The sequence below is a fragment of the Bos indicus x Bos taurus genome, chromosome 27, assembly GCF_003369695.1.
Source record: "Bos indicus x Bos taurus breed Angus x Brahman F1 hybrid chromosome 27, Bos_hybrid_MaternalHap_v2.0, whole genome shotgun sequence".
NCBI classification, from domain to species: Eukaryota; Metazoa; Chordata; class Mammalia; order Artiodactyla; family Bovidae; genus Bos; species Bos indicus x Bos taurus.
Window position 1 is genome coordinate 41,540,586 of NC_040102.1, and position 16,987 is coordinate 41,557,572.

Genomic DNA, 16,987 nt, shown 5'->3' on the forward strand with positions numbered 1-16,987 from the left:
ATGACTATGTTCTTTTTAAACATGTAGTGAATGGATATGAACCTCCACTCTGGACCCTACAGCTCCTCCCACTGTGGCTGTAGTTACTTCTCCACGAGAGCCACTTCTCACGTGGAGATACGAGGTTGGTGCAAATGTGATTCGGACTTGTCACCCCAACAAAACAATGAGCTCTTTGAAGGCAGTGACTATCTTAAAATCATTATATACATATATATATATATATATATATATATATATAGCTTTATATTCTCCCTAATCTAAAGAGGGGAGGGGACGTCCCAGGTGGCCCAGTGGCTGAGACTCTGCTCCCAATACAGCAGGGATCCGGGTTCGATCCCTGGTCGGGGAGCTAGCTCCCACATGGAACAACTACAGACCCAGAGCAAACAAATAAATAAATATCAAAAAGGGAGATGCTGTCAGTAAGGGGACAAACTGACACGGTGCCTTGAGAAGGACAGCATCACCTCAGGGTATTCCTGCCAAAGGTGCACAACCTGAATCAAGTCACAAGGCAGCGTGAGACAGACTCACATCAAGAGAACAGCTGCAAACCCAGATCTAGGCGCTTCAGGAATGGCGCTGTCGGCAAAGACCACACACAGAGAAAAGGAGCTATCGATGGTTATCACACCAAGTGAAGTGAGTCAGAGACAATCTAGTGTCACTAACATGAGGAATCTGAACATGACACAAACGAACGTACAGAACAGGAACAGACTCACAGACTTAGAAAACAAACTACGGTCACCAAAGGGGAAAGGCGGGGAGGGACAGATTAAGTTTAGGGTGAACAGACACTCCTGCATGTAAAACAGGGAACCGACAAGGACCTACTCTCTAGCACAGGGATTGTATTCAACACCTTGTATTAGGTCGGTGCCAATGTCACTGTGGTTTTGGACCGTGAATTTTAAATCATTATAACTAGGCTCAAACACATCTTCATCAATCAAAATAGGAGCCAGTACAATCAACACATTTTTGCCAACAAAAAGTAACTTTGTTTATTCCCCAGAGCATAAAAATCTGGGCTTCGGGATTCCGTGAACTCTGGGAAAGCATTTTCTGCCTCCTGCTGATTGTGAAAGAGTTTTCCCTGCAAGAAGTTGTCGCGATGCTTGAAGTGATAGTCGGTTGGCGAGAGTTCAGGTGAATGTGGTGGATGAGGCAAGAATGTGGGCCACTCTGCACTACTCGGCGAGTGTCGGATGGAGAGAATCGGGCCCTCTCTGAGGACCAGTGCCGGCTGCAGGCATCGCCGTCTTCGGTGCATCTCACCGATTTGCTGAGCGTACTTCTCGGATGGAATGGTTTCACCAGGATTCAGAAAGCTGTAGTGGGTCAGGCCGGCAGGAGACCACCAAACAGTGACCAGGACCTTCTTTTGGTGCAAGTTTGGCTTTGGAAGTGCTTTGCAGCTTCTCAGTCCAACCACTGAGCTGGTCATCGCCAGTTGTGTAAAATCCACTTTTTGTTGCACGTCACTGTTGCACTGGATTGAGAAATTGAGTTTTTGTTTGCAGTCAGCTCATAAGGCACCCATTTACAGAGCCTTTTCACCTTTCCAGTTTGTTTCAAGTGCCAAATCACCATAGAAAGGTTGACTTTGAGTTCTTTGGAAATTTCTTGTGTAGCTGTAAGAGCATCAGCCTCGAAGATCTTCCCAGCTGGCTGTGGTCAGCCTCCGCTGGCCGCCCACCGTGCTCCTCGTCTTCAAGGCCCTCGTCTCCTTTGCAGGACTTCTTGATCCACCCCTGCGCTGTGTTAGCAGCTCCTGGGCCAAGTGTGTCACTGATGTTTCGAGTTGTCTCTGCTGCTCACAACTCATTTTGAGATCGAGTAAGAAAATTGATTTTATTTTTTGTCTAACATCATTTTGTTAGGAAGTAATAAGTCATTCGCAAAAAAAAAAAAAGTAAATTGAGACATGCACATTAAAATGATGTATCACATAACCACATTTAAGAATGTGTTCCAACATCAAATGGCAAAGCGCAACACTGCAAAACCACAGTTACTTTTGCACCAACCTAATTCTACCACTGCATCTACAAACTGGAAAATGCTTTTAAAAAGATGTAGCAGAACTCTTATCTTTGGAAGAAAATGACTTAGATTATCTAACCTTTTCTAAGGCACCTCAGTAGTTATCCTGCAAGGCTGTTGGATAAATTAAGAGTAACATACCAAGCCCAGTTGGTGCTGGGTAAATGAAACCAACGTGTTCAGTCTGCATTAACTCTAGATTGTTTTAATAGTAAAAGATCTAGCAAGAAGAAAAACTACCAAAAAGGCAGAAAAAAGTAATGAATGCAGCAGTGCTGGTGGTTGTTGTAATATTGTTTATTAGCACAGTAACAAATGCAGACTTGAGTAGTCCACAACATAGAGCCAATCCACTGAGCAACCTACTCCACGCCTGACAGTTAACAGCTTAAGGTATTTTACTACAGGTTTTCAAAAGTCCTGATTCAAACCTCTCTCTCTTCACAATAAAGTAGATTGGCATATAAAATAAAATACATAACTACTCATTTTCTGTATTGGTATCCTATAGCCACGTGTCCATTTTATATATGAGATGACAGTCTCTAAAAGCCGTTAAATATCAATGTTCCCTTTCAAGGAGGGAAAACAAATTCCAATTTTTCAAAACAAAAAAGTGTGTAGTCTTGGAAGGACTTTACATAAATGGCCATGTGTAACCTGTACGAAATTAAGCTGTTTTAAATTTACAGTCTACAAGCAACTGAACCCAAATGTCTATTCTTCTCTGTACTGCATTTCAGCTAATATTGCAGAACTAATGACAGTTTTTAAAAGTTGCTATTACCAATTCTGTCTACTGTAGCAAGATACCTTAAGTTACAACAAAATCTTAGGAAATAAGACTGAATAATATCTGTTATAGAAATACCCTACTCTTTACCAATTCCCACCCTCCCCCACCCCTTCAAAACCATAAGCAGCTCTCTCTGTGACAGACAAGTAATGTGAAGACCTGTGAAAACCCAGTTTATGTAGCGTATCTCTTGGTCCACTGTCGGGCCATTCTGTCGTGCTCTGCTCTGTTGGTCATATACTGAGTGGCAATACTTCCCACCAAGGGGTCGGCTGGAAGAGAAGAATGCACATTACTTTGAGGGAAGGAAAAGGACATTTCAATCTTAGCCAGTAGGTCAGTGCCAGCCTGGGAGAATGTGGACAGGTGGCTGTCATCCAACCCCTCCTCCATTCTGGATGCCTTTCCTTCCAGACTTTCCTCTCCCCCCACCGCAGGGTTTGCTCCTCCGTGTCAGGGTCCAGGAGGCTCATGGCCCTGACTACCGTCAACACCCAGCTCCGTTCACAGGACCACCTTCTGCTCAACGGCACCACGGTCTTGACACTGAACACGGTGAGGCCCTCGAGGCTATTGCAACATCAAACTATTGACCTCTCCACTGTTTACCCAGAAAGGGCCAAAGCTGCCAGGTCGAAACCTGTACTTTCAGTTAAGCAGTGCTTCTCTGAAACCTAAACAGAATCTTTAGTAATTAAATTTGTATTTGGCTTATCTAGAAAAAAATTTAGTTAGAGGAAAATGAAGGTTCAGAAAGCACCACAGTCTGGTCATCACTAAGTATACAGCAGGGAACCACTGTCCAGTTAGGGGCAGCTGTGGGGTGGACCTGCAGGCAGAGGGCAGGTCAGACGCAAAAACACTCACAAGCGTGTCGTTTTAGGAGAACTTCGTGGGAAATATGCAAAAGCAGAATAGAAATAAATAAAGGAGGGAATGACTAAAAATGTAAAAATCTAAGGCAATCTGATGTGAAGCCTGCAGATTAAAACACCTTGTTCCTAGAGCACATCAGCTGGGGAAGCGGCTGCGTTTTTCAACAACTGTTGACTAGATATTTCTTTGAAAAACAATTAAGTTTTTCTCCTTTGAAAGCTTGTACAAAAATAAAATCTGAACTTTAGAAAATCTTAGTTTAATGGAAAAAACCACTATTTCCCAGGTGAGGAGGAATAAAACAAGGTAAACGGCCATAAGCTTACCAGGATTACAGTCTGTGAGAAGTGAGCAGATAGAAAGAAGGACTTTAGAAATGGTTAGTGCTGGGCTCCAATTATCTTTCAAAATGTCCAAGCAAATAACTCCTTGACTGTTAATATTACAGTGATAGATTCTTGTCCGAAATGTAACCTAAAAAATAAGGTAGTGTTAAACAAAATTTAAACAGCACAATGAAACTTTTTACTAAAAAACCTTTTCAATGAAATGGCTCTAATTAAAACTTTTAAAGAAAGACATTGGTTTAAAAAAAAAATGAATAAAGTAACAATTTAACTTAAAAAGGCCTGTGTTAAGAGACGATTTAATAAAATTGAGATTAGAAAGTATTCACAGATACAATCTCATTTAAGAAGTAATCACCAACAAAAAGCAAGGTAACTTCAATTTTTCCTTTTTTGCCTCTTAAACTGAACTATAGTTGATCTACAAATTTTGTGTTAATCTCCCCTTTTCAGCAAAGTGACTCAATTATACATACATACACACAGACACATAAAAACAGTCTTTTTTTTAAAAAATATTCTTTTCTATTATGGTTTACCCCTGGAGGCTGGATATAGTTCCCTGTATGTTTCTTGAATTCATCTTCAGCAGTTTTAATGTACATATTTTCCTAACGTTTTAGAGTTTGAATAGCTAGTCGTTTGCTGACCTCTTGTGTTAGCTGGTAGAACTACATGGCCTCAAAGCAAACTTCAGCACCTTATTCAAACACCGTAGTGGGAACATGAAGACAAACAGCTTAGCAAACACTGATCACACACCCAAAAGGCTGAAAAATGGATCAGCGGATGCGGTTTGTTTCTGCTCATTTCTGACCTTTACATCAGATCCTGCAGCTGTCTTGCAGGCCTACATCACAGAATTCACTTTAACAGTTTCCGGGGGTGGAGCCAGAAACGGGTAAGGACCACAGCAGCAGGCAAAGCAACATCAGCCACACGAGGGTTGTTTTGTCTGCTCTCTTAGTTCTCACTTGTGAAATACACTGGCTCTGCTTCCGACTCTGAAGAGGCCCTGAGCCTCCCAGGGGACAGTGACTGGCAGCCCCCACCCTGGAGGAGAGCCCGCGCCGGGGTCTGAAGGGCCCGAGGGAGTCCGAGGCTTGGTCGGTAGGAGCGTCTCCAGCTGCCTTGCTCTAAATATGGAGCACTTCAGGGATCTGCATGTCATCCGCGCCCTGGGGCCACGCTAACAGTCCCTGTACTCGTCCGTGTGTGGAGACCCTGACACTGTTTTTACTGGTTAGAAACTTTTCCTGATGAGTGGGAAATAGGAGATTACTTATGGGGAGATGTGCAGGATTTTAAGCCCCATGGAAACACACTTACTTAGAAATGGTCTTTGCCAGAAGAGGCAGTCAACCCAAAGATGTGTTTTATGTATGTTCAAATGTACTTAAGAGATTTGTCAGGATCTGCTTTTTATGGTTAAAAGCCCCATTTTAAAAGCCGGATCCATCTTTCATAGGAATATCTGAACGTCAGCGTCAGTCGGGGAGCCCCTTACCTTTGGAGGCTTGAAGGGGTACTCCGGTGTGAAGGTGATATCGAGGAAGAACACGCCGCCCTCGTACACGGAGCCCGGGGGCCCAAGGATGGTGGACCTCCACTCGTAGATGTTGTCGCCTTTGGGGCCAGCGCTGCGGACAACACACGGCGGTGAGAGGGCGCCGGCAGCCCGGCTCCGGCGGCGCAGCCCGTGAGGGCCCGTCGCTGCGCCCGCTCCGGTAACGCGGGCGCTCCGCAGAGCACAGGCCCCCGTCCTCCAGACCCGCGGGTGCGGGCCTCCAACACGTCTCCGTCCAGGAACACGGGGAGGGGCGCCGAAGCCTCCACACCGGCCCGGCTGGGAAGGAGCCAGAAACCCTCTCCTCCGTGCACCGCAGGAAACGCAAACCACACTTACGAGAAACCCCTCTCAGCACACAGAGCTCTTCAGAGCCGCGTCACCTCTGGTGAAAGCGTCATTTCTGACCCTCTGAAGGGGGCTCTTCCCCCTTTCTCCATAATCTTAAACAGAAAGGAGTCCCACAGGTCGCAGTTCTCTGAACAGCGTCAACCATGCATGGGCGGCGGGGGACACGACGACCCGACAAGCATGCCGCAGCCGGGCAGCCGGGCGTGGGGGCGCGCGGGCAGGCGGGTCCCGGGACGGCAGAGGCGGGTCGGCCCGGCGCGGCGCGTTCTTCCCAGAAGCCCCCACGGACCCGCGGGGTCGCCCCACAGGACAGTGACCCGTGTTTCAGAAGGACAGGCGCCTGGAGGCACCCACACCCCCGGGAAACGCGAAGACTGGACGGGCTGGTCCCGTCTCTCCTCCTCTTCCCCGCAGAAGGCGCGTGACAGCAACGAGTTCCGCATACAGGGCACCGCTGCCCTCACACAGGCCGCAGAGCCCACACCCGACGGGAGCCTGAGAGCCGCGCTCTCCGTGGGTGACGCCGTCTGAGGAGGGTTCTGCATGTCGCAGCCGGACAGGAGTGTGCGCGTCAGTGGGAAAGAGAACCGCGTCTGTCTGCAGCCCCACGCGCTGTCAGACGCCACCACCATTCCCGATCACTGTTCTGCTGCTCAGTGCCCAGTACAGAGAAAGCAGGCGAAATGCAATCCAGACGGCTGTTACCAATCACAGTTGGATTGAGGAGTTCCCTGGCGGTCTAGTGTTTAGGATTTGGTGCTTTTACTGCCACGGCCTGGGTTCCATTCCTGGTTGGAAAACTGAGATCCCAAAAAAGTAGATTTGCACATACCCCAGAGTTCTATAGACCCCTGCTACTCAAAACGTGGTCCCTGAACAAAAGCAACATCAGCATCCCCCAAGTGTCTGTTAGAAAAGCAGACTCTGAGGCCCCAGACCTACGGCAACAGAATCTGCATCTTAACACAGTCCCCGAACGATGCCTGAGCACATCAGAGTCTGAGAAGGCAGCCTTGGAGAACACAAATGGCAACAAACATCAGCTCCACTTTCCCATCTTCTAACAGATTCAAATGACCTGCTGTGTTCTCTAGGTCTCTCCTTCTCCATCTGTTACTTCTTTGCAGTAAAAAAAACAAGTATCAACCCTGGTGATGCTTAGCTCTGTTCAGTCTGTAAGATCAATAACCAAACACAGAACTGAGAAGTGCTTACAGGAAGAGATCTGCCATCAAATCTATGTTCCCTACAAACATATGACTCAAAGTCCATTCTTAATTTACTCTCCTTATGCTAAGAAATTCAAGATGAATATGAGAGAATAGCAGGAATCTTTTCTCAGTTGACCAGAGGGACTCCTCATCCCCCACAATCACTCCCAATAGACATCGCTCCAGAGAATGAAAGCAACCTTCTTGGTGACAGCTACTGAACACATCCAGAGGAATTTTATAAAAACAGACCCCAAAACCATGCTGTTCTGGCGCCCCTTCAGAAAACAGTAACCGTCTAGACACAGGGCACCCGGCCGATCTCCTCACGGGCTCACACGGCGGGGCTGCCTGGGGTGCCCTTCAGCACCGTCCCTCGGGAAGAACTTTCAGACCAAGGACCCACCTAAAGGACTGCCCAGGAAAGCTGGGGTCCATGCAGGAGCTCACGTCTGTGTACCCAGGCAGTCACTCTGGAACGGTAAGTCCAAGCAGGGGGCACACTGTCCTGCACAGGAAGGGGAACTCACTCAGACAAACTCAAGTGGAAACCACCACGGTCCACGCCCACCAAGGGAGGGGCCTTCCCACAAAGCCCAAGGCTGGCTGCACCCACACTGAGGACAGCGACCCCCCGTCTCCCGCAGGAGAGCAGCCAGCCTGTCAAAGGCACTCGTGACACACTCTCCACGGAGCACGGGCTCATCTGGGCCTGCAGAGCTGGAGAGCTCATTTTTGAAACGTGTTTCCAATCAGAAAAGCCTTGTCTGTGGATTAAACTGCTACAAGCTACGTGGGTGCACAACCTCTCTCACATCAGACTAAGTCTCTACAGAGTAATTTCCTACATACAGTACAGGTTTGTAGGCCTGATAGCAATTAACACCGAATTAGCTGGTCAAAATATATACCACTGTTCAGGATTATATGACAGTGTTTCCAAGTTAGGTGAAATAACAAAACCCCACAAAAGCTCAATCTTGCCCAACTGGCCATCAGCTGTAGTTTTATCTTACATGCTACTGCTTTAGGAAAAAGCAACATCCAGTCCTTCCGGAAATTCACATTCCAATATTGAAAAAACGTAGACACCGAATAAGGACACAACTTTTTAAAGAAAACTATTTTAAGACAATTTGAAAGAGACTCCAGCAGGGACACTGAAAGAACTGCAGGCCTCAGAAATCAAGGCCCTCAGAGGTCCCTTCCTCTCAATGAGGGGCAGCTGAGTTTTTAGAGCTTTTGGTTAACTGAGCCCAGAATCGGGCTTTAACCTCTGAACTACCGGGTAAAGAGTGAGGGCAGGCAGCGAGCATGTGAAATGACGAATTAGCCCCAAATGAAGGGCCTAAAAAAAATCAGATTGCGGAGGACAGGGGGGACAACACATTGGAAGGATCACGGAGAATTAGACAATCAGCACGCCCAGACTCTCAGAGGCCGTGTTCCTATACGGTGTCAAACAGGTAGCTATTCAGGATTAAGGTGGACCAGACAATAGCTCTTTTCTGCAGGAACCAGACAAGCCTGACTTAGAACAATTCTAATTTATTTTTCCCAGAGAAATTGAGAGAAATGGTCTGAGCAGGTCAGGCTCTCAGGCCGTTACCCCTCTATTTCCACTGAAGCAGCCAGAGCCAGGGTATCAGCCTTGGAGCCCTGAGTTTTCAGGTGCGGTGTTCACATTAGCATCTATAAAACTGCTATTCGAGTGAGGACTCCTGACCCCTGAACAACACGAGTTTCAACTGCGGGGGTCCACTTATGCACAGATTTTTTTCAATAGATACACTGGGAAATTTGGGGAGGATCTCTAACAATCTGAAAAAAACTCACAGCCTAATTGCAGAGCCTAGAAATATCAAAAAAATTAAGAAACAGGTATGTCATGAAGGCATAAAACAAACGTAGGTACACATACAACGGGCTTCCCGGGTGCGCTAGTGGTGAGAGCCCGCGCCACCACCAACGCTGGAAGACGCAAGGGACGTGGGTGCAATCCCTGGGTCAGGAAGATCCCCTGCAGGAGGAAACGGCAACCCACTCTGGTGTTCTTGCCTGGAGAATCCCGTGGACAGAGGGGCCTGGCGGGCTACAGTCCAGAGGGTCGCGAAGAGTCAGACTCGACTGAGCCACCTGTATGTATGTATGTATGTATGACTGAGCATACATACAACATACAAAATATATGTTAATCGATGGTTGTTATTGGTAAGGCTTCCGGTCAACAGTAGGCTGTTAGAAGTTTTGGAAGGAGTCCAAAGTTGTACTTGGGACCCCCAATCCCCGCACTGTTCAGGGACTACTGTAAGTAGAAACCAGCGATTAGTCGGGCTCTCCCTGGGGCAGCGGAGCACAGCCCGCTTGTCCACAGAGACGATAGCCGCCCTGCAGGTCAGTGAGAGGCAGCCAGTGGAGACAAAGCCTCCTGTTTAGACTTCGGTGGGTGGGGGTAAGGCACACCTGTTAATACGTGCACCCTCCAGACATTCAGTGCTAACCCTCAACAGCAACAGGGCCACAAGGAGAAGCTACTTACTTACAGGACACCAACATCTTCAAAAAGGAACTTCCCGGGCTCTACTTGGTTCCAAGACAAGACTCTAGAACATACCTCTGGCTACAGAGCCCTCACTGAGGTTTCCCCCCACTCACACTGGCCGTCTGTGCCGCCTCCACACTGCAGGCGGGCGAGCAGGGAGCCGTGGGCAGGGGGCGCAAGGCCCAGCCTTGCCCTTCCAGAGTCAGACGAAGACCTGCCTCAACTGTCTCACAGCAGCGGACTTTCTGGGTCACTTATTATGTGGTGTGAATTCTACAATTATTTTAATTGCATTGTTTAATAAAGCTTTTACTTAATAATTAAAAATTTTCACTGCCCTTGAAAGTACTCCAGTTTGGCTCATTTGTGGCTAATCCACACAGAGGGGATCTGAGACCGCATGCCCGCACCAGGCTGGGGCTGGCCGGCCAGGCTACTGATTCCTCTCCTCCCACACCCCTCCTGGGCTCTGAGCAAACGCCCCATGCAGCTGCTGCACGTCCTCGGTCCAGCCCCTACCGCTTTCCTCAGCACAGACCCAGGGGGATTTGGAGGACAAACGCGCCTTGAGCTCGAGCTGGCTCTGACACCATCAGGGAAGAAAGCAGAAGAGCAGTATCCCGAGTCCCTGCGGCAGCCCACAGGTCAGAGCTACCCACAGCCCTGAACCACCGTCTGCCTCTTCCCCTCTGCAGCTCTCGCATCTGCACCGTGGAGCTTTCCCGACAGGATGATCTGAGGACAGTCAGTGCAGAAGCAGAGAGAATAGTACAGCTGCTGCCTTAAGTCTGACACTGAAGGAATCTGCAAATACGTAAAACAGTGACCCTCATCTGGGTTTTTGGATTTGGAAAATCAGACTTGCACGTTAACATGTCCTAGGTTATTTCTAAATGAGCTTTTTTTTTTTTTTTAATGTTTCAGCTCTAATCTTGAATGCAATAAAAATCCGTAATTATTAACTACATGAACAAAAGCTCTTGCTTATAATAATTTTTAAAGGTATAACGGGGTCCTGAAACTTCTTTAAAAACTTGAGAACTGCTGGGGAAATTATTTTAAAATCATATTAACACAACTGGCTAACCATTAAAACAAGTGTTTGATCTTTAATTTCATCAGGTATTTAAAACAAACAAAACCTTAGAAGTTTGAACAGGAACTGGAAGAAAACATGCGCGAGGGTTTTCTACCTGAGGGTGGGGACATGTCATGCCAAGCCCTGCACAGAGGCCGCCAGCGCCTCCGGGCAGCCCTCAAACCTCGTCTGGGTCAGCTCCCAGCGCTGGGTGGTGCCTGAGAGAGGTTCCTCGTGACTGTCACAGGCAGGAGGTGCGGCAGACGCTCCCTGCAGCGAGCTCACCGCACAATCCACAGACCCCCGACACTCCTCCCCCAGGCGTCTGGTTCCCACCCCTCTGGAAGTGGACCGGGGGCAGCCTGCGGGACTCCCCAAGCTAGGGCCTTTTTAGAGGAGAGGGTCCTGCCTTCCCCCACTGCCACCTGACTGCGGCAGAGACCCTACGGCAGGTGTGGGGGGACCCTGTGCAGAGACTGCATGACAGGTGCGGGGGGACCCTGGGCAGAGACTGCACAGCAGGTGCGGGGGGACCCTGGGCAGAGACCACACAGCAGGCGCAGGACGGGGTAGGGGGAACCCTGTGTAGAGACCGTATGGCTGGCGTGGGGTGGGGGGGACCCTGTATAGAGACCGCACGGCAGGTGTGGGGTGGGGAGACCCTGTGCAGAGACTGCACAGCAGGTGCAGGGGGACCCTGGGCAGAGACCACACAGCAGGCACGGTGGGGGGGGACCCTGTGCAGAGACCGTATGGCTGGCGCGGGGTGGTGGGGGGGGAACCCTGTGTAGAGACCGCACGGCTGGTGCGGGGGGCCCGGGCAGCCCCGGCATCCCGCTTGGCCCTTGGTCCCTGACGGGTGGTAACAGGGAGCCTCAGACTCCAGCCCCAGACACACTGCGTGGTGAAGGTGGTTTTGCACCCTTTAGGATGTTCCTGTCAGGCAGGGATAAACTGCAGAAACACCCTCCAACAGCCGCCTCACCACCAGCTGACGGCTGGGTGGGTCGTGTCCCCGGCGCGTCCCGAGACTCTCGCCTGGTGGGCTCTGGCCAGGAGGCATCCTTCGTGGACAGCCCTTCCTTCCCAGACTGACTCCCGCCTCTCCCTCCGTTCCTAACACTACAGAAACGGCTTGCGTTCCAATTCTCAAGGGCCTCCTTCTCGGGGAACCAAAGCTGAGACACCAACGAAGTTACACAGGGAAAGACAACAGATGTGATGACAGCAAAACTGAAGACCCTTCAGAGAAAGAAGTCATGAACAGTTTATCAAGGGTGGGTGCAGAGACCTCCGGTACAAGACAGGGTTAGTACCTCGACTTCAGAAAAACGTTCAAAGTACACAGGCACTAAAAGAAACCCGTGAGGCCAATAAGCAGATTTCCAATCTTATTCAGACTCAAGGAAATGCAAATTCAACACGAGGCACATCTCAGCCTGTAAGGACTGGCAAAGATTCAAATGACTGACTGGCTCCGTGTTAACTGCAGGAGGAACAGGCGCTCTCCTCCACTGCTGTGGACAGCGAGTTGGCAGTCTGTGATCAGATGCAACTTATTCAAATATAAATCCAGGATACCCTTTGACACAGAAATTCTGCTTCTCAGAAATTAACCTAAGAGAATGAATGGACATGTGCGCATGGCTATAGTATTAGGATATTTATAAGGACCTTATGTATCATAGAAAAATATTTGTAATGAACTAAATTACCACTAGGAGAGAGGTTAGAGAGACCACGGTACAACCGTATAAAGGCAGACTCCACAGCTCTTAAACGAGATGAAGCACGCATCCTGCTTAAGACGAAAGACACCCACAGCGTAGTGTTAACTGAAAAAGCAGGTGTGTAATGGTATGTAAAGCAATCTCATTTTTGTAAGACATACCATACAAACAAACTGTAACAGTGGTTATACCTGAAGAATGAGGCAGGGGATTTACCTTCTCCTTCAAACAGATCTAAATTACTGGGATTTAAAAAACAATCATGTTTAACTTTCACAATAACGTGTGTTTCCATTTTAGAAAGAGTAGACAACACGGAATCGAACCCACCGCTAAGAGAGAAAAGTATCAGAGAAGGTGAGTCATGTGGAGGTCCTGGGTAAACAGGATTTCTGAGCAGAAAACCAGCGCTTTAAGGGTTTCAGGGGTGGGGGTACTCAACCCGGGCTACGGAAGCCCAGTTTTCATAGATTGTGGTTTAGAACAGAGTCACCAAGGGGAGGAGAGGAGATTTTGACAAGTTCATTCCTGTGCCAAAACCTAAATACGTTTTCCTTGGGGACCTCCTGACTCGCTGCATCTTTGGGTGACGACGTGAAACGGTCTTTCACAGGAAGTGACTGTGGTCGCTGCCACCTCTGGCCCTGTGACGAGGCCTCCTGACTCTCAACACGGAGCCTGGGGAAGCCTGGGACTCTCCCCCCTCAGCCTGGGGCTCCTTCCCGCTCCCTTCCCCACCCTGCCCCCCATGTGGAGTGGAGAGAAGGCTCAGTGCCATGCCAACCCAGGAGGCTCCAAGAGCAGGAAGCGAATCCTTTTCAAATCAAGGCAGGGGACCTGACAGGCCACTCAGCAGACACGTTAAAAACGTCAACCGCCAGCTGAGACGACCTGCTCACATCACCGAACACCCATTTACTCAATTCAGCTGAAGAGTCAAAACGTGGAAGACTTGGAAGCGGGTGAATTTAATTTTATGTAATGTTACGCCTCAATAAATTAGATAAAAATTTCTCCAAGTATAATAAGCAAAATAAAGTTTGAATTCAATTCTCCAGGATTTATTAGGTATCAGTTTGTTCTGACCTAACATATGCACATTTAAAATATCGTTCTAAGAACCAACCGACAATACCCAACATTTGCAGAGCAGCGTATCATTTCATAAACTTTGAATTCTCTGATCTTCACCCAAATCTTTTGGATCAGGAAAAGTCACATTATCCCCATTTTAAAGATGGGGAAACAGATTCCAGAGGTGAAGTAATGTGCCTGAATGACGAAGTCCTAAAGGGGAAAGTCCCGGCTCTGGAAAAGGCAGCTAGGCTTTCCTGCTAACACGTTTCCTGCTGTGTGTTTTCTTTCCGCTATAATCACGGAGCTTCTGATAAAACTGCCTCCGGACTCACACCACTTTCATCTAATCACACCAGCCTGCCTCTGCTACCTGCTGCTGCTGCTGCTAAGTTGCTTCAGTCGTGTCCGACTCTGGGTGACCCCATAGATGGCAGCCCACCAGGCTCCCCCATCCCTGGAATTCTCCAGGCAAGAACACTGGAGTGGGTTGCCATTTCCTTCTCCAGTGCATGAGACAGAAGAGTGAAAGTGAAGCCGCTCAGTCGCGTCTGACTCTTGGCGACCCCATGGACTGCAGCCTTCCAGGCTCCTCCATCCATGGGATTTTCCAGGCAAGAGTGCTGGAGTGGGGTGCCATTGCCTTCTTCTGCTACCTAATTATCTCATTTCTCTTCCACGTTGGGATGGACGCTGGAACTAAACAGGAACAAGAAAATCTTGTCATCTGCTAAGAAGTGTTATTAAAATTCCTTAAAAAACGGATCCACTTTATTTGCAGAAATGAATTAACTGAAAATACATACACCCTACACAGTACATACTTAGTGAGGAGGACAGGGGGTTTTTCTAACAATGTGACAACTCCAAAAATGGTAAGAATCCTCAGTTTAATGAAAACCGAAGATGGTTTTGAGAAACGAGCATCAGTTCAACCAACTTAACAGTCTAAATGTTATGTTCCTCAACTGCAAAGAGAAAAAAAGGAACACAATTCTTCAGGTGGAAATAGAAAAAAAAAACCCAAAACTAAAAAGCAGGTGTATTAGCACATGACACCTATTTTTGCAGCTGAGAAGTGAGTTGGGTCCCAGGAGCTCAGATCCACTCCAGCTTCCGGCGGCCGGGGGGCTGGCAAGCGCTGAACTGACCTGCGATGAAACGCGGGGCAGCCCCGCCTGGGGTGCCCTGCACAGCGCTCTGTGAAGCCGGGCATCTGAGGCCTTTTCTTCCCTCCCTCTCCATCGCCACTCAGAGCCACCAGGAAATCACAGGTCAGGAGGTGAACGGAGCTATTTACTGCGCTGGGGAATCTCTGGCTTCCTTCTCAGTCCCAGCTGGTGAGGGGTGAACAGGGGAAGGCTGCTGATGTCTGCCAAGGGCTGAGAGACTGAACAGACAGGGCTGGGGGAGCCCCCGGCTCCTTTTTCACTGCCAAACCTCATCGCCAGATCCGTCCTGCTACCTACACACGCCCTCCTGGCTGAGCAGAGGCAAGCTTCCTCGGGCTCAGGCGCTGCAGCAGCTGCTGAGGTGACCCAGGTGTGGCGTCCACACGTGACGCTTCACAGCTGCCCGAGACACACGCGGCCAGTGCTGCGGCAGTGACAGATACTCAGGGCTCTGCCCCGGGGCCACTGGCCAGCCACCATTCTGGCTCCCAAATCACCACAAGCAGCGCACACACATGTACCTCAGGCTAACATCAGTCGCCTCCGAAAAGGACTCTAATCGTTCAACACTGAAGCGCATTCTCCCCGAAAAGAAAAGGGTCCTAACAGAAATGTCGGCTGGTGACTTCCAACTGTACATGGGATAAACTTTCAGAGAACTAACTACTGAGAGGACATGCCTATTCAGGATTAAGTTTTAGAGAAAAGATCAAAAGGCAAGAGAAGTTCTGATGACGAGCAAAGGAGACACCTGTGGCAAGCCCAAGGCTCAGAGCAGGATGCAGCTGAGAGCCCAGTATGCAGCTGGAAAGGAAGGCTAAAGAAGAGACAGACGCGAAAAATGAAGGAGACATTTTCAATTTCTCACTTTTAAGGAAAAAGAGAAAACCCAAACCTAACGTGAATACTGGACCAGAGGAGGGAAACAACCGTCTTGGAGCACGTGCGTGAGATGGCAGTGTGAACACGTGCGCCAGAGGCTCCTCCTCCTCCAGGCGCCACCTGCACAAGAGCAAGGGGATGCTCCGAAACGGCCGAACCTACAAAGATGGGACACAGGACAAGAGACGACACCAAGGGGGAGCCGGCAGGCGAGCAGACAGTGGTCAAGGACGTGCCGTCCAGGACTGATCCCTACACGGCCATCACAAGAGGGTTCACACCACGCCCAGCGACCCCAGAGAGGCGGGCCGTCAGACCACGTCCACTCCCTGAAGACCCGGAGCCTACGCCTGGGGCAGTGCCAGGCCAGGCCGAAGGGCTGGCTCAGAGTGCACCCAAGGGACCCGCATCCCAGGGCTGTCTGTGAGGCTGCTGCTGAGCCGGGCAGTGCCGTCCCTGCCCGGACAGTCACCCCACAGGGTCAGGCCATGTGTGCCCAGCGCACGAGACCGAGGCTCAGCCAACCCGGGGGGGCAGGAGCCCAGCTCTCCCCCTGCCTCTGAGTCAGAAGAGAACCGGGCCTGGACCGCGGCCTCCAGAGCCCAGCAGCCCCCTCACCGCAGGACAAGCGCGTGCTCTTCCAGGCTGCTGACGCTGTGGTCACTGTCACACTGGACAGAAAGCCCACTGGCTGGGGGTTCGCATTCTGAAGAGGTTAAAACTGAGGGTGCTCTGAAGCAGGGGCCTAGCCTAGCCGAGGGCGTCTGCACACCCTGGGCGCCCCTGAGTCCCCAGCCCTCCTCCCTGGCACCAGAGGAGCACTGATGGCCCAGGAAGACCCTGATCACTGATCCCAGGGCTTGCCTGAGGAACTGTGACCGAGGGGCAGGCTCCTCCAACACTGCCAACAAAAAGCAAGACAGACGGGAAGGGGGAGAACCAGAGAACACAGAGATCACAAAAAAGCCCAGAGTAAACTCACCATCAACATCCAGAGACACAGAAGATGCTGCACCCAGCAAAGAACACTGCTCAGATGAAGCCGCTGGGAGAAGACGCGGGGGCGCGTATGGGTGAAGGTGGTCAGGGAGCACAGACCTCAACAATAAGCGAGCCACGGGGCATCACGGGCAGCAGGGCAACCACAGCCACCACCTCCGCACACCTGAGAGCCGCTGGGAGAGCAGCCTCCGAAGGTTCTCACCCCTCCCTCTGTGCGGCGGCGGATGCTACCTGAACCTAGTGTAGTGACCATTACGCAGTGGACACATCTACCTGTCTAAGCTGGAGACCCGGGTTCCATCCCTGC

General features: G+C 49.8%; 1 protein-coding gene across 2 annotated transcripts in view; it reads right to left on the minus strand.

Annotated features, from left to right (window-relative positions):
* Positions 1 to 2,328: 2,328 nt before the first annotated feature.
* Positions 2,329 to 16,987, minus strand: part of UBE2E1 (ubiquitin conjugating enzyme E2 E1) — a 61,232-nt gene continuing 46,573 nt past the window's right edge. For both annotated transcript variants that reach the window (XM_027529912.1, XM_027529911.1), the window contains 3 exons: positions 5,579 to 5,711; positions 4,051 to 4,198; positions 2,329 to 3,120 (listed from right to left, as the gene is read on the minus strand). In XM_027529912.1, coding sequence (XP_027385713.1) covers positions 3,023 to 3,120; positions 4,051 to 4,198; positions 5,579 to 5,711 — 379 coding nt within the window. In that variant the 3' untranslated portion in view covers positions 2,329 to 3,022. The remainder of the gene's footprint in view (positions 3,121 to 4,050; positions 4,199 to 5,578; positions 5,712 to 16,987) is intronic.